Source organism: Chlorocebus sabaeus, chromosome 7 (assembly GCF_047675955.1).
Source record: "Chlorocebus sabaeus isolate Y175 chromosome 7, mChlSab1.0.hap1, whole genome shotgun sequence".
Classification (NCBI taxonomy): Eukaryota; Metazoa; Chordata; class Mammalia; order Primates; family Cercopithecidae; genus Chlorocebus; species Chlorocebus sabaeus.
The window spans coordinates 46,766,261-46,788,717 of record NC_132910.1 but is presented as its reverse complement, the minus strand read 5'-3'; the positions used below and the strand labels follow the sequence as shown (position 1 = coordinate 46,788,717).

Genomic DNA, 22,457 nt, shown 5'->3' with positions numbered 1-22,457 from the left:
GCTAATGTACAGCCAGGCTTGAAAACCAGGGCACGAGAGAGATGCTATTTATTGTAGAAGTGTGGCAGAGAGGGAGTACATAGATGTTCTGTTCAAAATCCGTGACCTAGATACTTTACTTGGTGCTGTAAGTAGAGGCATAACCAAGACTTGATTACTGCACTTAAGGATATCCTAGTCTGGAGGGAGCAAAAGAGAGGAGGGAAAAGAGGGAAGGAGGGAAATGAGTATGCTTTACGATTTGCTCAGGTTTGCCTCTCATTCTGAGAATAAATTCATGAAACCCCTTGGTAGTCCTATGGTATAGAGTTACATGGATAGAGCTCCTGCGCTCTTCAATATCCTTTCCCCTGTCTCTGCCTATTAAACTGCTAAAGCAGAAGGATAGCAGCCTCCTGGGGGAAGTGCGGGGAACTCTCAGGCTTAAGTGAATTAAAATTTCACCCGAAAAACCCAGGGGAATGTTCTGTACAAGGCAAGTCCAGGAATGGCAGGGGGTGAATGGCATACCTCTTTTTATAGCTGCACCCTGGGTGACCCTGGACAGTGATGCCCTCTGTATGAAGTGACCTCAGTGACTAAGAGGTGCCTCTCCAAACCCATTCTGGGGGCATTTGTGAAACCAGACAAACACTGCATGGCAGACAGTTTTTTCTCACCTTTTTGCTCTGTCGGGTTTCTGCATCCAGGCATTGAATGGACGGTAAATGCCCTTAGTCACTGCATTTGTCTCCTAGGCTTAAAACAACAGAAATGTATTTTCTCATAGTTTTGGAGGCTAGAAGTCTGAAATCCAGCAGAGCTGCCCTCCTCAGGGAGCTCCAGGGGAAAATCTGTTCCTTGTCTCTTCCAGTTTCTGGTGGCTGCCCTGGCACTCCTGGGCTTCCAGCTCCATCACTGCAATCTCAGCCTCCATCTTCATGTCACCTTCTCTTCCACATCTGTCTGCTTCTCTGTGTATCTCTTCCAAGGACTCTTGTCATTATATTCTGGGCTCACATGGATAATCCAGGATATGGATTACCTAAAAGTCTTGTTTATATTTTTCAAGGTGAACATATTTTTATCTGCACTGATCTGTATTTTCCCCTCTGCTGTCCTCCCAGGCTGTCTCCTTATCTCAAGATCTTTAACTAATGACTTCTGCAAAGACCTTTTTGTCAAACAAAGTAAGATCACAGGTCCCAGGGATTCAGACATAGATATATCTTTTGTGGGACACCATTCAGCATTCAGCCCACTACAGCCACCAAACTTTTGTCAAGAAAAAAATCACTTAATATGACAGTGCAGGAGGGAAGTCATGGTGGAGAGACTGAGTAGGAGTGGTGGGAGTTGAACGTAAAGGCACTTACTCACCTGGCTGTTTTCCCTCATTCGGTCGGTATTTCTAAAGTAACTATAAACGGAACAGGCAATGAAAGCATTCCCTAGTGTTCTTTATCAGCTTTCAGAGGCCTCCCCCAGTCTGCTGCCTAATACCCAGGGCCAGAGACAGGAAGAGAACTGCACAGCCAGGCTCTGCATAGCGCTCATTCTCCTCCTGCTCACAGCATCCTTGCCAGCACTGTGACAGCCCTTCCATCTCATTCTCATAGCCACGCTTCTCATACAAGTTCTTTTTCCACATTGTTGCCAAAGCCAAACCAAAATAGCCAATACAATCAAAAGAGCTTCACTTTATAATTTCCTTTACACACGCACATATACACGTGCACCACACGCACACACTTATTTTTGCTTGGCCTAGCAACACAATGGGAATGTAAACACGTTGTTAATGCAGCCGCTCTCAGTTGGCTTCCCAGATGGCTTGAGTTCAATAGATTTTTCCCCCTGATTTCCTCAGCTTCTCCTAGCAAGTGCTAAACAGCCATTATGCCTTTTCCTGCACATTGAGATTCATCTGCAGCTACTAAACTGCCTCCAAAGTGCTTCAATTTTGCATGAGCACTAAGCTGGGGACTGGGAGACATTACCCAGTGCTGAAGGCCCAGATCATTAGAAAGAGCATGTAAATCCTCTGAACCAGAAATAAAAAGTGCAGAGATTTCCTTTGTGAAGTCCCAACTGCTGCTTTATGTAACACGTGAACCTTTGGCGAGGTTTTATGTGGCCCCATTCCCTTTTATTTTTGCTTTTTTTTCCCTTTTATTTTAGCATATGTGTTCTTTTTTTTTTTTTTTTTTTTCCCTAAGCAATGAGATTTCCATCAGGAACATATGAAATTACAGCCATTCTCTGTCGTTAATTTTCTTCTTAGGACCTCAGATCCCTCTTCACTTTTAATAGGGGTGATACCTGAAGTATTGCTAAAGGATCTCCTACATGGTAGACTTTTTTAAAAACTTGCTGAATACCAAGAAACTTTGAGGTGGATGGATTGACATTTATAAGATAAGTACAGGGGACAAAAATCTATATTATTTAAGTATAGATGTAAGGAGTGTGCAGATATTGGATTATGGACAGAAGTTGGAATACAAACTAAAAGGGATTGTGAAAACTATTAATGAGAAAGCAGTGGTTCTATTCTTCTCATTTTTCAATAGGTACATCCCTGTACATTATTACCTAAAAGTCTTGTTTGTATTTTTCAAGGTGAACATATTTTTATCTGCACTTGATCTGTATTTTCACCTCTGCTGTCCTCCCAGGCGTTCGTCAGACCATCTTGCCACAAATTAAAAGTGTGCCTGTGGTTAGCTCCGAAGTGCCTGCGAGAGGATGGGGAAGCTAGGCTTGGAATCCTGAGAGCCCCAAGGTTTTGCATGCTGTGGGGCTGGGCCCACACTCCAAGTCCCTGGCTTTGTAACTAAAAGGACTTATGATGGAAAGGTTGACTCTCCATCTTTATTATTTCCTTTGCAGTAGGATTTTTTGATCAGTTGTAATAACACTTATTTTGATCTATCATGTACCCACTTAAGAATAATAAACCAGGCTCCTTTTACATGTTTTCTCTATAATTATTTCCTTTTTTTTCCATGTATATATAGAGTAGGTCATGCTATCTTCCTTTTAGGATTCTGAGAGTAAAAATGTGTACTTGATGTACACTTAATGATCAGATACAGCAGTTCATTATTTATCTCTAAACACATTTCCAAGGACATTTATTAACCACTGATTTATTCAACAGTGAATATGCAAGTGAAATCTGACAGAAGTGTTACCAAATGGGCTTATAATAAGATATGAAGTAAATGCATTCCAACTTGGAAGTAAAAAGAAAATACTAGATGAATAATATGCATACAAATGCACACAGAGATGTTAGGTGCACATGTATACTCTCTATATGATATATCCATTTTTATGCTGAAACTCAGTTTTGTTTGTCAGCATGTTGTATGTATCCTTCAAGCTAAATATTCCTATCCATTAATTTTCCTTTACTAAAAACATAGCTAATCATGAAAATGTCATCATCTTTATTAGTGTTAGTATCATTGCAAAATATTATTTACTGTGATTCATACCTCATGGCTCCAAGTGCATATATTAAATAGCTACCTTTCATCTTCTTCTTCTAGTGGAAATTGTTTATCCACTAAAGTATGTGTCCTTTGAAGCAATACATTTGTAAAAGAAAGGAAGAAGAACAAAACTTTGCCTGGAGATATGAATAGACATATGATTGAAGCTGTTTGTTCAATTGTCAATATTATACAGTTACATAAATGTCTCAGGGAATTGGAGCTCATAGTGGGAAACAGTCATTTTTCTTTTTTTTCTTTGTAATGCTAGTGTAGAATAAACATGAAGGCATTACAGGTTCCAAACATACTCAGAATCTGGGTTCACTCCTGCCTAAGGCAAGAAGAGCTGCCCTGAACAAGGTCACCTTCCTAAGATTGTCATGACAATGAATGTACCATTTATTGTCACATGTTTCAGCCAGTCCCTCTTGAGAGTAGGGGGTGTCTAAATGTTACAGCAGCTTACCATACCATAGACTTAAATGATATGGAATATAATATGCTTGGCACACAGTAGGTTTTCAGTAAATACCAATTGAATAAATGAATGAAAAAAATACTTATAAAGTCCATGAAACTTTGTTGCTTTTTACCATGGTCCAATGCTTAGCTCCAGACAATTAAAATTTATTTTTAATTTGACATTTTGTTAGATACACAATTCTGAGGGTTTTCAAATATCTGAATGTTTGATTTTAATATTATGCCCAACTGCCTCAAAATGCAGAGGAATTTATTACATAACAAAATGTTATTTTCAAAATTTCATGTTTGCAATGTTTTTCAAAATGTATTTTCCAGTATAAATGTTGAACAAATTGATGTGAAATACTAGGTCATACTGTTTAAGTACCATTATCATTTTCTTTATAGTTGATCATGTTTTGATGTTTTTGCGAGAGATAATAAAACTAAAACCACAGAAAAGTGACATCTGATTTGTGGAGAGCCTTGAATAGCAGCTAGAGAGCTCCCTGAGGGGGCTCACATTCTAGCTGGAAAGTGAAGGAAGACTTCAGAAGACATGATTATAGTCATCAATTTTACATCTTTTTAAAAATATGGATGTTAGCTTATTCTGTCCAAAATTAGTCAAAACTAACCTACTTAGTAATGTCTGTTCAGTTGCTTAATGTCCCTGCCTCACCTGTGTTATTGAATAGGGATATAGGGAATGCCTGATAGAGGAGCTGTGCAAGCATTGTGGTTGGCAAAATAAGTAGATCTTCTACGCTTTGATTCTTCATGTCAAGGTAGCTCCATTATATCTACACTTCAGGATGGTGGGGTTCTGGAGGGTTAGTAAAATTCCGGGTGGCTTGGCTGAAGGACAAGAAACTTAAAGGCAACTCCCTGAACTCATTTCTAGTGTTCTAAATCCATGTCTAAAGAACCTAGCCTCATCTGCATTGCCCTGAACAACTGAAATCTTCACTCAGACTTGGCTTGCCCGACTCCACTGAAAATTCCCCAAAGCAGTCATGTCTTTCTCATCTAGGTACGTGCCTAATATAATTTTCAATTAGCGGTGCTCTTCTCCTCTGCTAAGTCTTTATAGTACCTCAAATGATAATTTAATTTAAAGAATACAGCTTTATTCTCAAGATAATTTTGATGCAGTACATTTTAAAGACATTTTATGGATTTCAAGTACTTTTGTAACTGTTATTTCATTCCTTTTCTCACAACCCAGCAAGACAAACACATTTTTAGTCTCATTTCACAAAATAGGAGACCAAGGTTTGATGAATTTAAGATTTGCCAAAAGTCAGAAAATAAACACAGAGCAGAATTCTACTTTCTTATCTCAATAAATCACTAGGTAGTTGTGTGTTAGATGAATATGTTTTCAGTCACCTAGTTGCAATAATAATTGTCCTGGGTGAGTTGAATTTTGAAACATATGAATCTTTATAGTGTTCTTTTTAAAGTTTCATTAAGACTGTGAAACACACTGCTTTTCAGATAAACAAATAGCAATCCTCAATAGAACATACTGTGTGTGAACTGTTATAAGTGGTAGTCACTCAGAGGTGACTGCTGTTAATGCTTGTTTTCAAATCATTTGGAGTAAATGCAAAATGAAAGTCCATGAGGATGAGTAATTATTATTCTGGATACATATATCTGGTTTCCACTGTCAGGCAGTGTTTTTAGAGGGTCACCAAGATTATTGTTCTTAACACTTATGATTAATGACTTGAGGTAAGATCAAAGATCTGAAAACCATTTTGTAATAATAATTAAAATTAAAATTATTAAAATTCCTTTAAAGTAAGTCAGTTTATCCTTATTTACTAATAGAGACAAATCAATCTTCCTGAAGCACGTCATTTTAAAAACTGTCATTTTACCAATTTACAATTTTTACAGTCTCACTGCTCCAAAGAACCAACTTCCCTAGCTGCCATTCAAAGCTCTTCACGAATCTCTTCTATCTAATTCAACACTTATTCCTTTACTCAATGAATGTAAACTACTCTCCCCTGGAGTGCTCTATGTGTTTTCATCTCTGCTTTTTGGCTTCATGCTATTCTGTCTTCCTGAAGTGTCTTTGATTCCTTTCTCTAAATCTTTAAACTGAAACCTTGTTTCAGTGTCAATCTCAAATATTCCACTTGGCCATGTTCCCCCAATCTCTCCATCTGAAACTATTTCACTATAGCTTTTGTCATGGGATTTTTTGAATTTTCTAAATTTTGGATTATTTTTATTCAATAGATCAACGTAGAGAATGCTAAACAAAACCATATTGAAAGCCATGATGAAGTGAGGTTCTGTGGCTACGTTGACTGTAGGGCTCTGTGGTTTAACAAACTAAGGGAAAATGGTGCTAATCTGTACTAAACAGACTTCTTTACTGCAGAACTTCTGACCAATGCCTTCAATATATGGATGGACATTCTGAGTTTTGTAGAAGAGGATGTATTACACAGAAATTCCCAAACTTGTTTGACAATGGAACTCTTTTCTGAGACATAGTTTCAGGAATATTGGTGTAGTGAAAGGAATAGGAACATTGGATTCAGACAAATGTTGGTATAAATCTTTATTTTGGCACTTATTGGCTGTATGAAAAATTGTTTAGAGTCTGATCTGTGCTCTTTACCTATTTATTATAGATTTGACAGTATGAATCCCCAAGGATTGTTATGTAGATTAACTGAGACACACAGTAGCAGTTCAAAAAATACTAGTTACCTTTACTCTTCTAAGTTACAATTAAATTTATTTTATACCTGGGATTAAACACTTTATTTTCTGTTGTAGCTATATATATGTACAAATCATTCACTTATTTGACATATATTAACTGGACAAATATTTGTGACAGTTACTGTACTGATGAATACAGAATGCATAGGACAGTGCCTATGCTCAGTGAACAACTATTTTATCTCTAGTCTTTGTATCTTCTGAGGGGAGGATTCATAGGCATTTCATCAATGTGGCCACCTAAGAAACTATCATAATGCATGAAATATGTGCTTAAGAATTATCTTCATAATGGAATGTAGCCCACAGGAGAACAGAGACCTTATCTCCTATCTTGCTTTCTCTCTCTTTCTTTCTTTCTTTCTTTCTTTTTCTTTCTTTCTTTCTTTCTTTCTTTCGATTAGATTTCACTCTGTCACCTAAGCTAGAGTGCAGTCATGCACTCATAGCTCACCATAAGTTCAAACTCCTAGGCTCAAGGTTCAAGCAATACTCCTGCCTCAGCCTCCTGAGCAGCTAGTACTACAGGCACACACCACCACGCCCAGCTAATTTTCTTATTTTTGTTTGTAGAGACAGGGTCTCTTTATGTTGCCCAGGCTGGTCTTGGATTCTTGGTCTTAAGCAATCCTCTCGCCTAGGCCTCCCAAAGCTCTGGAATTATAGGTGTGAACCAGTGTGCCAAGGTGATACCTGCTTTCTTTAGTACTGTATACCCAGCACATGGAAAAGAAAAGTGCTTGTCACATAGTAGAGTCTCAAGAAACATCTATTGAATGAATGACTGGACAAGAGTAATAGTGAGGTCTATAATTCACAAGTGTACAGTTAACTAGATTTCCAAGAACACATTACCATGCCCCACTTTTATTAGCAGGAATTATTTTGTTAAATTTTATTAAAATTGTATTAAAGCTACCCATGAATGCATGAAACAAGGAAGCAAATACATGCATGTAGTCAGATTTAGGTCATAATTAGCAATTATATTTTTCAAGAAAAGTGTTGGAATATACATTCAAATATGTATAATATATTTGGTGTTTTAGGACAAATATTTAGAAGGATGCTGCATTTGCTAATTCAGTGGAACATGCTTTGTGCCCTTCCAAATTAAACAAATTGCCGTCATGTGTTCACAAAATTGTTTCTTTATATTCCAAAGAACATTGACAAACAAGGCTAAGTTAATAACAGAAAGCATTTTAGCTGCCCTTTTAGTATCAGAAAGTCTTTTTTGCACACATTCGAAAGATTTTTTATCACCAAAGTTAAAAACAAGAATTAAATCACAGCTAGTGCTTGTAAGGTTGATTTCTAGCAATTTGTTGCCACTTTAAATGGAAGAGAGAAATATTTTGCATACCCATCATTCCAGTTATCCCTCAGATATGGACTCTAAGTGTGATGTTAGTTGGAAACTCAAATCAAAAGTAGAAGGCCTAGTTCTCCCGTAAAACTCAAAACCTGACACTCGCACAGAGGAAAGAGGAAAACTGTGTTATGATTGCCAGAGTATCATTTTTCATTCTATGTAATATTGTCTTATAATTAAAATTTCAAGTTTTAAGGCAGAAAACTGTGCATTGATCTATATTTGTCACAGAGCTTTCTAGAAGCACTAGAAATCCCCCCCAACCTAAATACACAATCCAGTGAATATTCTTCTCAGTTCTAGACAAAACAAAAATATAACAAAGCAGAGATCCTCATTTGACACAGGCTGCCACACAGAGCCAAGTTACTAAAAACTATGGCCATAAAAAGGAATTGAGTCAATGACCTAGAAATTCTTCCAAGCAAATCCCTTGAACCACTCAGTTTCAGTCATATTAATTCTTTAACCTTTGAATAAATTTAGCCTTCTAAATTTTTCATCAGCACAATTGTATATATTTATGGTGAACAACATGATATTTTGAAATATATATATATCATGGAATGGTTAAATCAAGCTAATTAACATATATATCACCTCATAAACTTCTCATTTTTTTTTTTTTTTGGTAATGAGAACACTTAAAATCTACTGTTTTAGCAAATTTCAAGTACACATTACCATTAACTGTGGTCATGATGTTGCACACCTCTTGAACTTACTCTTCCTGTCTAAGTGAAATTTAATATCCTTTGACCAACATTTTCCCAGTCCCCTATCTTGGGACCCCCACCCTCTGTGAACCACCATTTTTGCTCTGCTTCTATGATTTCAACATTTTTAGAATCCACATATAAGTGTGATCATGTAGTATTTGTCTTCCTGTGCCTGGCTCATTTCCTTTAACATAATGTTCTCCAGTTTCATCCAAGTTGTGGCAAATCAAAATATTTCCTTTGTTTTTAAGGTTGAATAGTTTTCCCCTGTGTATACATACTGCATTTTCTATCACCACTCATCTACTGATGGACACTTACATTAATCCCATATCTTGGCTATTGTGAATAGTGCTGCAGTGAATGTAGGAGAGGAGATATCCCTTTGAAATATTGGTTCACTTACTTTGGGTATATACCTATTAGTGGAACTGCTGGATCATATAGTAGTTTTATTTCTGTTTTGTTTTCTTTTCTTTTAGGGAAACTTCATACAGTTTTTCATAAGGCTGTATTAATTTACATTCCCACCAACAGAGTGCAAGGGTTCCCTTTGCCCCGTATCCGTTGTCTTTTTGATAGCAGCCATTCTGCCAGGTGTAAGATGATATCTCATTGTTTTAATTTGTATTTCCCTGAGGATTAGTGATGTTGAACATATTTTTATATACCCTTGGACATTTGTATGTCTTCTTTTGAAACGTATCTTTTGGGATCCTCTGCCCAGTTTTTATTTTATTATGATACTTTAAGTTCTATGGTACATGTGCACAACATGCAGGTTTGTTACATATGTATACATGTGCCATGTTGGTGTGCTGCACCCGTTAACTCATCATTTACATTAGGTATATCTCCTAATGCTATCCCTCCCCCTTCCCCCAATCCCACGACAGGCCCTGGTGTGTGATGTTCTCCACCCTGTGTCCAAGTGTTCTCATTGTTCAATTCCCACCTATGAGTGAGAACATGTAGTGTTTGGTTTTCTCTCTTTGCAATGGTTTGCTCAGAACATGTCCCTACAAAGGACATGAACTCATCCTTTTTTATGGCTGCATAGTATTCCATGGTGTATATGTGCCACATTTTCTTAATGCAGTCTATCATTGATGGACATTTGTGTTGGTTCCAAGTCTTTGCTGTTGTGAATAGTGCCGCAATAAACATACGTGTGCATGTGTCTTTATGGCAGCATGATTTATAATCCTTTGGGTATATGCCCAGTAATGGGATGGCTGAGTTAAATGTTATTTCTAGTTGTAGATGCTTGAGGAATCGCCACACTGTCTTCCACAGGGGTTGAACTAGTTTATGATCCTACCAACAGTGTAAAAGTATTCCTATTTCTCCACATCCTCTCCAGCACCTGTTGTTTCCTGACTTTTTAATGGTCACCATTCTAACTGGTGTGAGATGGTATCTCATTGTGGTTTTGATTTGCATTTCTCTGATGGCCAGTGATGATGAGCATTTTTTCATGTGTCTGTTGGCTGCATAAATGTCTTATTTTGAGAAGTGTCTGTTCATATCCCTTGCCCACTTTTTGATGGGGTTGTTTTTTTCTTGTAAATTTGTTTAAGTTCTTTGTAGATTCTGGATATTAGCCCTTTGTCAGATGGGTAGATTGTAAAAATTTTCTCCCATTCTGTAAGTTGCCTGTTCACTCTGATGGTAGTTTCCTTTGCCGTGCAGATGCTCTTTAGTTTAATTAGATCCCATTTGTCAATTTTGGCTTCTGTTGCCATTGCTTTTGGTGTTTTAGACATGAAGTCCTTGCCCATGCCTATGGCCTGAATGGTACTGCCTACGTTTTTAATTGGGTTCTTTTTCTTGCTCTTTAGTTGACTGAGTTCCTTATATATTTTATCTATTAACCCTTTATCAGATGTACAGTTTACAAATGTTTTCTCTCATTCCATAAGTTGTCTCTTCAATTTGTTGATTAGTTCCTTGCTGTGCAGAAGCTTTTTAGTTTGTTGTATTCCTATTTGTCTATTTTTGCTTTTGTTGCCTGTGTTTTTGGAGCCATATTAAAAAAAAATCATTGCCTAAACTAATGTCAAGGAGCTTTTCCTCCATGTTTTTTTTCTAGTGGTTTTACAGTTTCAGGGTTTACATTTAAATTTTTAATCTATTTTGAGTTGGTTTTTGTATATGATCTGAATTAAGGGTATAATTTCATTCTTCTGCATAGGGATATTCAGTTGTCCCAACACTATTTATTGAAGAGACTGTCCTTTCCCCATTGTGTATTCCTGGCATCTTTGTCTAAAATCAATTGACCATAAATGTGTGGATTTACTTCTGGGCTACCTATTTTGTTCCATTGGTCTATGTGTCTGTTTTCATGCTAGCATTATGCTATTTTGATACTGTAACTTTATAGTGGATTTTGAGATCAAGTAGTGTGATGCCTCCAGCTTTGTTCTTTTTTGCTCAAGATTGCATTAGCTATTCAGGGTCTTTTGTGATTCTATATGAATTTTAAGATTATTTTTCTAATTCTGTGAAAATCATCATTGGAGTTTTCATATGGATTATATTAAATTTGTAGACCACTTTGGTTAATATGAACATTTTAACAATATTAGTTTTTCTAATCCATGAACGTATCTTTCCATTAATGTTTTTCTTTCTTTCTTTTTTTTTTTTTTTTTTTTTTTTTTTTTGAGACAGAGTCTCGCTCAGTAGGCAAGGCTGGAGTGCAGTGGTGCGATCTCAACTCACTGAGATCTCCACCTCTCAGGTTCAAGCAATCCTCTGCCTCGGCCTCCCAAGTAGCTGGGATTACAGGCACCCGCCACCATGCCTAGGTTATTTTTGTATTTTTGGTAGAAACAGAATTCCACCATCTTGGCAAGGCTGGTCTCGTACTCCTGACCTCAAGTGATCTGCTCGCCTCTGCCTCCCAAAGTGTTGGGATTACAGGCGTGAGCCACTGCGTCCGGACTTCCATTAATGTTTTTCTTCATCAATTTCTTTCATTAATGTTTTATTGTTTTCAGTGCACAGCACTTTCACCTCTTTGGTTAAATTTATTTCTGTGTATTTTATTTTTTTTGTAGCTGTTATACATGGGATTATTTTCTTTGTTTCTTTTTGGGAAAGTTTATCTTTCATGTATAGAATCATTACTGATATTTATATTTTGATTTTGTGTCCTGCACTGTACTAAATTCATTTATTAATTTCAATGGTTTTTGTTTAGTCTACAGGATTCTCCAAATGTAACAGCACGTCATCTGCAAGCAGAGACAATTTCCTTCTTCCTTTGTGATTTAGATTTTTTTTCCCTCTTACATAATTGCTCCGTCTAAGGCTTACAGTACTACGTTGAATAGAAATGGCAAGAGTGGGCATCCTTGTCTTGTTCCTGATCTTAGAGGAAAAACTTTCAACTTTTCACTGTTGAACATAATGCTAGGTCTGGGCTTGTCATACATGCTTTATTGTGTTGAGATACATTCATTTTCTATCCAATTTGTTGAGAGTTTTTCTCATTAAAGGATGTTGAATTTTGTCAAATGTTCTTTTTACAGCTATTAAGATGATCGTATGATTTTTGTCCTTCATTTTGTTGATGTGATGTATTGCATTGATTGATTGGCATATGTTGAAACATCCTTGCATCCCAGGAATATATCCCACTTGATAAGGGTACATGATCCTTTTAATGTGCTGTTGCATTTGGTTTGTTAGTATTTTGTTGACAATTTTTGCATCTTTGTTTATCAGGGTTATTGGCCTGTACTTTTCTTTTCTTGTCATGTCCTCAGCAGTTTTTGGTAAGAGGATAATGCTGGCTTTGTAACATGAATTTGGAAGTAGCCTCTTTTCTTTAAGTAGTCTCTTTAGGTTAGTTCTTCTTAAATAAAAGTGCCGGTCCTAGGCCTTTATTTGATGGGAGACTTTTTATTTCTGATGTAATCATCTTACTGATAATTGGTCTGTTCAAGTTTTCTATTCCTTCATGATTCAGTCTCTGTAAGTGTTGCGTTTCTTATATTCATCTTAATCACAAAGATAGTAGATGTAACTTTAACAAAATTATACTCATAATAAAGCTAATACACCAGTAAGTTGCAATTCCCACTTGCACAAAATAACTTTAGTTAAATTATATAGTTTGCTTATATATTAAACAATATTTAAAAAATTCAATTAAAACATTTCAAAGAGTAGGTAAATTTTGTGTTAACAATACCTTCCTGCTATAGTTAAAGATTGTTGAACGACTTCATGTAACACAACATTGTATCTTGATTCTGAAATTCTGCCTTTTAAGTTATCATACTTTAATTACTTTAATATGAGTTATAAGGTGCTAAAACAATAATCAGTTTTTATGGTATGACATCCTTTTAAATAATGACAGGGTGTTTGTGTGATTTAGTTGATACTAGGACATCTAGAACTGATATGTTTCATATTTTAAATGATGCTAGGAAAAGCTTATAATAGAATGAGGCACTGAAAGAAAGTATGAAAAGATCACAGTAATTCAATAAAACTTTGTAATGTATTCCAGAACATCCCAACCTGCAGCTTTGTACATTTCTTACCAACCTGTGTCCTAACTGTGAATGTACTATAATGAGATTTGGTGGAGTGAGCTCTGCAGTTCTTCTCCAACTAGAGAGATTGCTGGAGAAAGTCAAATTACCAGGCCCGCACAACATGGTATCTTAAAACTTCCTTTTGCCATAAGAAAGATTAAGTCATGGGGAGGAATACAACTCAGGCATACGTAATACCTAAGTCTAAAGTTGGGTTAGGATACTTTTCAAAGAAACATACATGGAATATCAGAAGGTGCAAATTCATGATCATGAAAATGTGTTTTAAGACGATGTGTGATTTTTTTCAGTATCACCTAATAAACAAGATATGTTTATAAAATGTATGGAGAGGCCAGGTGTGGTGGATCACACCTGTCATCCCAGCACTTTGGGAGCAGATCACGAGGTCAGGAGATCGAGACCATCCTGGCTAACACTGTGAAACCCCATCTCTAGTAAAAATAGAAAAAAATTAGCCATGGTGGTAGACGCCTGTAGTCCCAGCTACTCGGGAGGCTGAGGCAGGAGAATGGCATGAACTCAGGAAGCAGAGCTTGCAGTTAGCCAAGATCACACCACCGCACTCCAGCCTGGGTGACAGAGTGAGATTCTGTCTCAAAAAATTAAATAAATGAAAATAAAAATAAATAAAATATATGAAGAGCTTAAGGCTGAGTAATGTTTGACTCATCCTCACATTTCTGCAACTTAATGTAATATCTGATATTAATGGACTTTAATACTTAATTTGTTTGATAGCACTGTAGATTACATTTTGGGGAAATATAGATATTATTATAAGTAATTATTTAATTAGATTAAGCATGTATTTGTGCTCACTTCATAGTAGTATCCTAGAAAAACAGTATTTGTGGTGCCTTACCACTATTATGAAATTAAACGTATGCTAAAAATAAGAAATAAATGTCATGTCATTATCCGGTCTTATGGCCATATTCATGTATGCCCTCACAAATATACAATCAGAGGGTTGCATTTGAATCTGGATTTCTATATTCATTTGAAATGTATTATTAACAAGTGCACACTCATACTCATCGTACAACTTCTTGGAATAACATGCTAATTAATTTCCTGCACTCTGGCTCCCAAACCACAACGAATCTTATTATAAAAGCAAATCACTGCAAACTTCAAACAGCATGCATCCTTGAGATGCTACTATTAAAGCAAGCACTGTGATGGGAAATCTTTGATGTTATCAGATGCGATGGAAACTACACATTTGTATTTGAGTAAGTCCTGTAGACCGAAGCATTTCCCCACCCTTAAATAACCTGAAACCAATTTCAAGTTCCCAAATGCTCTTCAAAGCAAACCACCTTAGAAGTAATGCTGATGGCATTTCAAATATAAGGTGGTTTGCTTTTTCCATCTCCAGACTTCAAGCAGATTTGAAATTATAGGTTCAAAGAGAAAAGATATTATCTACTTCTACCCAAACCACTAGGCTCTGGTCTGATGAACAAACTATCATAGGTAATAAACTCAGCTATGGTTATGAAAACATGGCATGGAACCAAGTAGCTCAGAGTCTGAATAATGCAGTTGATTCTATGGAATTCTTCTGAGCCATAAGTATTTAGATACTTCATGCTTCAGTTCTTTCTTACTCTTATGTTGTTGACCAAAAGTTGGAATGTAAACTTTGGGCTATGTAATAGGACAACTGTACACAACTCACCTCCTCCTGAATGGGACATCTGTGAAGCTGAATACAAAAATCAGTGTGTGCTTGACTCCAGTGCCCACAGGGAGCCTAAGCCATACAATTCAGAGCATTCAGACTACGAATAACTCCTGTAGCAGGAGAGTTGGTCTGTGGCTTTTTAAAAGGCTTCAGATTTGTGGTCAGTAGAACCATCCATGAGCCTATTTGAGCTAAAGGATACAGTGGACCTAGTGAATTCCTCCAGCATTTAATTAGGCTTCCTGTAATTGCTTTAAGTAAAAGTGGGGGAGAATGAGACCTGAAGTTATCATCTTGGGACACCAAATATTTGGATGTGGTTTTAATATCCTGAGCGTATTTGTTGCTGCTCTGCATCATATAAAGAGCTATTATAGTTCTAAGGAAACACATATTGCAAATTTATCAGCCCTTTGGTGACTGTAAGTTACTGCAGTAATCTTAAAGGAAGAGGTTTGTTTCCAGTAACTGAATTTCCCCATGAAGAGGGAATGTATAAATAAATAAAGCAGGAAAAAAACATCAAACATCAGAGAGTAGGGGGAAAAAAAGAGAGAGAAAGATATGGGGACTGGGGAAGGAGGTTGTGTTCCATCTCCCCATAGATTTCCAGAATTGGAATAATGTGAAAAATACAATAAGATAGGAAAATGAGAGGTCTGAGCAGGGGCCAGGAAACAGGGGCAAAGTGGTGTTATCTGTTAATGGCCTGGGGTTTTTGCTGAGAGGATTGTTATATTGGTTAGACATTGGCCACAGAAGGGTGATGGATTGGAATATGCCACTTACTTGGAAATTCTTTTTAAACTGGTTAATATATAAACATACAAGGATTACTAACTTTCAAAACATTGAAAAAATTTTAAATATACTTCATAAGCTTTTGACAATAGAGTTGCCCCTTAGGATCCTGTCATGATTTGGGATTATAAAACCCACTTTCTTGGGCTTCATTCCATTTAGATAGTCATTAATGGGCCTATGAGCTTAGCAGTTTCTATGACACAAGCCCCATCAGCTCTTGATAGGAAATACTGTTTGTTCCCCCAGTGGGACGGTTCCTACTCCCATTGGGTAGTTGTTAATTTCCCTGAGTGTGTTTAGTCATTTGAATATTTTCCGAGTGTTAAGCAAAGTTCTAAAATACAGTTTTTAAGGAGTTCCAGAAAATATACCCTCTCCTGTCACCTATCATCAAACATTTTGAGAAATTATAGCTTTTACGAACTTATTAAACTATAAAGAATTGAATACACATACACATACACACAGATATATACATGCACACATACACACACATCTATATATCTCTTTTATATATGATATCTAAGTATATATTTAATTCTCATCTGATCATGTCATCTACTTGCTTAAAACACTTTAGTAATATCCATGGCTTTTAGGAAGAAGCTGAACATCTTTGAGACAGACTCATTGCCCAAGCTGGAGTGTGATCTCGGCTCACTGCAGCCTGCGTCTCCTGGGTTCAAGCAATTCTCCTGCCTCAGATTCCCAAGTAGCTGGGATTACAGGCGTGTGCCACCATGCCCAGCTAATTTTTGTATTTTTAGTAGAGACAGGGTTTCACCACGTTAGCAAGACTGGTCTCGAACTCCTGACCTCAAGTGATCCACCTGCCTTGGCCTCCCAAAGTGCTGGGATTACAGGTGTGAGCCACAGTGCCTGGGGGAAACTGAGAATTTTAAACGTTGTAGATGTGAGTCGTTCTCAAACTCAGCATGCATTGGGATTACTTGGCAGGCTTATCAAAACACGGATTGCTGGCCCCCCACCCCCAGAGATTCCTGTTCAGTAAGTTTGGCATGGAGCCTGAGAATGTGCATTTGCAGCAGGTTCCCAGGACTGATGAAGCTGCTCTGGGGGTCACACTTTGAGAAACACTGGTCTACACGACTATATAAACTAGACCCTTTCTTGTTTCTAGCTTCAGCTCATGCCACTATTCTCTGTGGGTGGTGCTCAGTTGTCTTCTAAATTCTCAAACTCCTAATTCCCTTTCCTGCTCTTTCCCGCATGTCCTGTCCCTCCTGCTCACCATATGATTGAACCAAGCTAACTCATACTGGATCCTTCACGCTAGATTGGGTTCCCTGATTACTCACTCTCATCCCTATGCCTCTCCTTTGCAGCATTGAACGCAATTGTACCTAAATAATAAGTTGTATAATGCATTGTTAATACGATACCTCTCACAATAATATAAGTTCATTGAGGGGAAGGACTGTCTTACTGATTACTTTCACAAGTGCTGATACAGTATCTTTTACATAATTGATACTTAATAAATATTTATTCAAAGAATAAATGAATAGATAGACCTATGAATAGTGCAAAACAATACATTTAGTCATTCTTACTATAACTATACTTGACCCAAAGCAAATTCTCCTCCTCCCTAGGGTTGTTCTGCTGTTTCCCTCAATGGACACTCCATGCTGGAAGTGTGCAAGTTCAAGCTCTGGGAGAACTGGCAGTTGCCCACATATGTTATTCAGATAACCCCTCTTGCTCAGGGCAAACAGGCACAGCGAAGAATGAATGTCTGAAACAGCCTTGATAATTCAAGATAAATACCTCTAAAATGATAATCCTAGATGCCTAGTTCAATTTTTTTGTTGTTCAAGATTACATAATGCTGTGAAATAAATTCCAAGTATTTGAGTATTTTAGCGGGAGGCTACTTTACCCTTAACAGGGTTTTAGTACATTACAATTACAGAGAAACATTTTGGGCTTTCAAAATATTATGCATGAAAACCTTAAAGTTATATATTCTCTGGATACGATACCAGAAGTTTGTTAACTAAGGCTAGTATCTCTTTCAAGAAAAACGATGTGCCATTGAAACACAACTGTTAAAGTAATTTAGTTATTAAATAATCACCACAATGACTGTTGTAAATCTGTATACATATGGTTATTTTACCCACAACTATATAATTGAGGTAAAAACCCTAGAAAATGTTAAATTCAAGCTTATATTTCAATATAGAGGTAAAAAAAAAAATAGCAAGCTATATTGGGAAAGGAATTATTTTGTGGAGTGATAGAGTCATTCCACTTTCATCCTCAGAATAATCCAGAAGATTTGAAATAGCAAATAAGAGAATGAAAAAGTTGTTGAATAAAATGACTGGAGTGAGAAGAAAATCAAAAGAGATGAGAGACAATATCTGGGTTGTTTATGGCATCAAAAGGGACGACTGGGGGAAAAATATGAGGTGATGGTTTATATTTCTTTAGTATGAGTCTTGTGTTGACTTCGATCTTTCTTTTTCTCTTCTCAGGTCTCATTGTCCGGGAAGTGAGTATTGAGATTTCGCGCCAGCAAGTGGAAGAACTCTTTGGACCTGAAGATTACTGGTGCCAGTGTGTGGCCTGGAGCTCAGCGGGTACCACAAAGAGCCGGAAGGCGTATGTGCGCATTGCATGTGAGTCATTGTACATAAGCACCTTGGGTCTCAGAAGCTGATGCACTTAAAGGAAAGTTACACTATGACTACTCCAGCACCAAAGAAACCTGGTCAAAAATCCTGAAAAGGCCGGGCGCGGTGGCTCACGCCTGTAATCCCAGCACTTTAGGAGGCCAAGGTGGGCGGATCACGAGGTCAGAAGATCGAGACCATCCTGGCTAATAGGGTGAAACCCCGTCTCTACTAAAAATACAAAAAATTAGCTGGGTGTGGTGGCGGGTGCCTGTAGTCCCAGCTACTCGGGAGGCTGAGGCAGGAGAATAGCGTGAACCTGGGAGGCGGAGCTTGCAGTGAGCGGAGATCGTGCCACTGCACTCCAGCCTGGGCTACAGAGCAAGACTCCGCCTCAAAAAAAAAAAAAAAAAAAAAAAAAATCCTGGAAAAAAAATGCTCCCAGATTTTATTTTTAACTTTCTTTTTTAGTTTTTAATTTTTGTGGGTGCATGGTAGGTGTATATAGTCACATAGTGCATGAGATGTTTTGATGTAGGCATGCAATGCATAATAACCACATCATGGGGAATGAGGTATGTGAGGTATCCACCCCTCTGGCATTTATCCTTTGTGTTACAAACAATTCAATTATGCTCTTTTAGTTATTTTTAAATGAACAGTTAATTTATTATTGACCATAGTCACTCTGTTGTGCTATCAAATAGTAGGTCTTATTCATTCCTTCTATTTTTTTTGTACTCATTAATCATCCCCACCTCCCTGCAAAACCCTGCCACTACCCTTCCCAGCCTCTAGTAACTATCTTTTATTCTTTATGTCCATGAGTTCAATTTTTTTTCATTTTATTTTTCGTTTTAAGGCACTGAGTAGTTTTTCTTTAGGGCTGTGAAATAACTGTGCTACTTTCTGAAGATTTTGATTTTTTAAAAAATCTAGTAGGAATTAGGCTATAGGAAAATCAGTCCTTACAATGCATATATCATTCCTTGAATGAGTTCATTCTACCACTTTAAGACAAAGTTGAGTCATTTTCCTATTCAAAATAGAGATTACCAAGATAAAGCTTCTCTATTTATTTTGGAACCATTCTAGTACATTGGACCACACACAGGACTGTTTTCCAAATTGTGTTAATTTCTAAAGTATACATATTCAGGAAGAGGTTAAAAGTTACCTTTCAAAAAAGGCTTCCATAATCAAATAAATGTGAGAAATATATTTTTTGACAAAGTTATAGAAGCTTCTTCATTGCAAAACTTCTCAGATGATTTAATACACTAATATGCATGTTATCACCACTAGGGAGAAGGAGGCTGCAGCTTTGCAGAGCCCTTTCCTCAGTAAATATTCTCTCTGTCTTAAGCAACATGGATGCCATGTAACCTGTCTCAAGGCTTTATATTGAGAAATGTTCTCATCTATAAGAAAGCACTGAAATCCATGTGTTCTTTTCTGAACGCTTTACACCTTTGCATTTTACTAACTCTATTTTGTGTTGGATGCCAGTATCACTTAGCTCTAAGTCCCATCAATCCTGGTTCTAAAGCTTCGCCCAATTCTATACTTGTCTCTGCCTCCTTTTCTTCTTCATATAGATCTGGACCATTGCAGATCTTCCAGTTAGTCTCCATGGCTCAAGTCTTTTCTCTATTCCAGTCCTTCCTCCATGTTCCCACAAACACAGTCTGTCTAAATCTCAGGTGTACTCTTGGTAAGGTTTGGCTCTGTGCCCCACCCAAATCTCACCTTGAATTGTAATCATCCCCATGTGTTGTGGGAGTGAACTGTTGGGAGGTAATTGACTCATGGGGATGGGTTTTCCCCATGCTGTTCTCATGATGGTGAATAAGTCTCAGGAGATCTGATGCCTTTATAAAGGGGAGTTCCCCTGTACGTGCCCTCTTGCCTGCCACCATGTAAGACGTTCCTTGCTCTTCCTTCAGCTTCCACCATGATTATGAGGCCTCCCCAGCCATGTGGAACTGTGAGTCTGTTAAGCCTCTTTCCTTTATAAATTACCCAATCTGGGGTCTGTCTTTATTAGCAGTGTGAGAACAGATTAATATACCTCTCATCTTGCCTCCATTCCTGCTCCAAATTTTATAGTGACATGTGAGATAGTCAAAATTCCTTATAATGGCATATATCATTGAATTAGTTTTCTAGGGTTCCTGTAACAAAACACCACAGATTGGATGGCTTAAACAATATAAATTTATTTTCTCACAGTTCTGAAGGCTGGAAGTGCAATCTTAAGGTGTCAGCAGGTTTGGTTTCTCTGGAGGCTGCTCTTCTTGGCTTGTCAGTGGCCTCTTTCTCACTGTGTCTTCATGTGGTCTTTCCTCTGTGTGTGTGTGTGCATCCCTGGTGTCTCTTTGTGTGTCCAGATTTCTTCTTCTTATAAGGACACCAGTCAGATTGGAGTGGTGCCCACCCTAACAGCTTCATCGTAACTTAATCACCTCTTTAAAAGCCTTATATCCCAATATAGTCACATCCTGAGGTACTGAGGGTTAGGGCTTCTGCATCAGAATTTGGGGGAGTGGGATGTAGTTCAGCCAATAACAACCACATTTTGTGGTTTACATAACCAACCTATGTTTCTAGCTCTGAAGGTAAGGATTTCTACAATGTAGTCACACTAGATTAAAACTACTTTGATTTCCATGCCTTTCATCTGTTCTTTATGCTGAAGCATTGTACCCTTATCTTACTACCTTTTACAACATACACACACACACACACACACACATATATATATGTATTTGCTCACTTAGTGTTTGTTCACTTAGGCAAATACTAAGTGAAGATTCACTCTGTTCTTGGGACAATTGTGGGTATTGGGGTTGGTAGTAGAAACGAAACATGTAACATGTAACCATCCTTGCCCTCATGGAACTCATGTTGTGGTGAGGAAAGGCAAACTCTAGATAAAATGAATGATCATCAGGTCCAGAGCAGATGGTAAATGCCAGGAAGAAAAATAAAGCAGGAAAAGGGAATTTGTAGGGCTGGGAGGGAGTGGTCAGAAAGCTTTGCTGAGGAAGTTGACAGTTGCATAGACCTGAAGGAGAGGCAAGAGGGAATCAGGCAGAGGGGACAGCGGCTGGCACAAAAACCCTGAGGCAGGAGTGTGCTGGCGGGTCCCAAAGATAGCAGTGAGGGCAGAGTGGCTAGAAGAGTGAGTGAGAGGCCATCCCCAGATGCAGCAAGAAAGGTAAGACCTGGGCTAAAGATGGGAGGGGTATGTGGAGATGGCATAGGGTTCTGTAGGTGTTGAAATTGTCTTTGGTTTTGTTTGTTTGTTTGCTTGCTTTTTGAAATGGGGGTCTCATTCTGTCACCAGACTGGAGTGCAGTGGTGCAATCACAGCTCATTGCAGCCTCAATCTCCCAGGCTCAGGTGATTCTCCCAACCCAGCCTCTCAGGTAGCTGGGACTACAGGCATATGCCACCATGCCCAGCTACTGTTTTGCGTTTTTTGTAGAGATGTAGTTTTACCATGTCACCGAGACTGGTCTCAAACTCCTGGGCACAAGCCATTGCGCACACTTCAACCTCCCAAATTATTGGGATTACAGGCGTGAGCCACCACACCTGGCCCATATTTGGTTTTGAGGATAAGTTGAGAACACTTTGGAATCTTTTCAGAAGAGGAACTCATGACCTGACATCCATTAGCAGAGTCATCTGGCTGCTGTGTTGAGAATGGACCATACTGGGCAAGGGGAAAAGCAGGAAGACCAGTGATGAGGCTGCAGCTATGAGAGATGTTAGGCTACTATAGAATGGAAGCAGTGGAGGTGATGAGGCCAGGATTTCAGATACATCTAAAAGTAGAGATAATAGTTTTTGTTGATACCTTGGATGTGTGATGTGAGAAAAAGAAGGGAAAGGATGATTTGAAAGGGCTAAGCCTTTTCAAGGATTTCTTTCAAATGTCTTT

At 37.9% G+C, this 22,457-nt stretch overlaps 1 protein-coding gene across 2 annotated transcripts in view; it reads left to right on the top strand.

Annotated features, from left to right (window-relative positions):
* The window catches only part of UNC5C (unc-5 netrin receptor C), a 383,755-nt gene that overhangs the window by 234,469 nt on the left and 126,829 nt on the right, over positions 1-22,457 (top strand). For both annotated transcript variants that reach the window (XM_007999311.3, XM_007999310.3), the window contains exon 3: positions 18,371-18,514. In XM_007999311.3, coding sequence (XP_007997502.2) covers positions 18,371-18,514 — 144 coding nt within the window. The remainder of the gene's footprint in view (positions 1-18,370; positions 18,515-22,457) is intronic.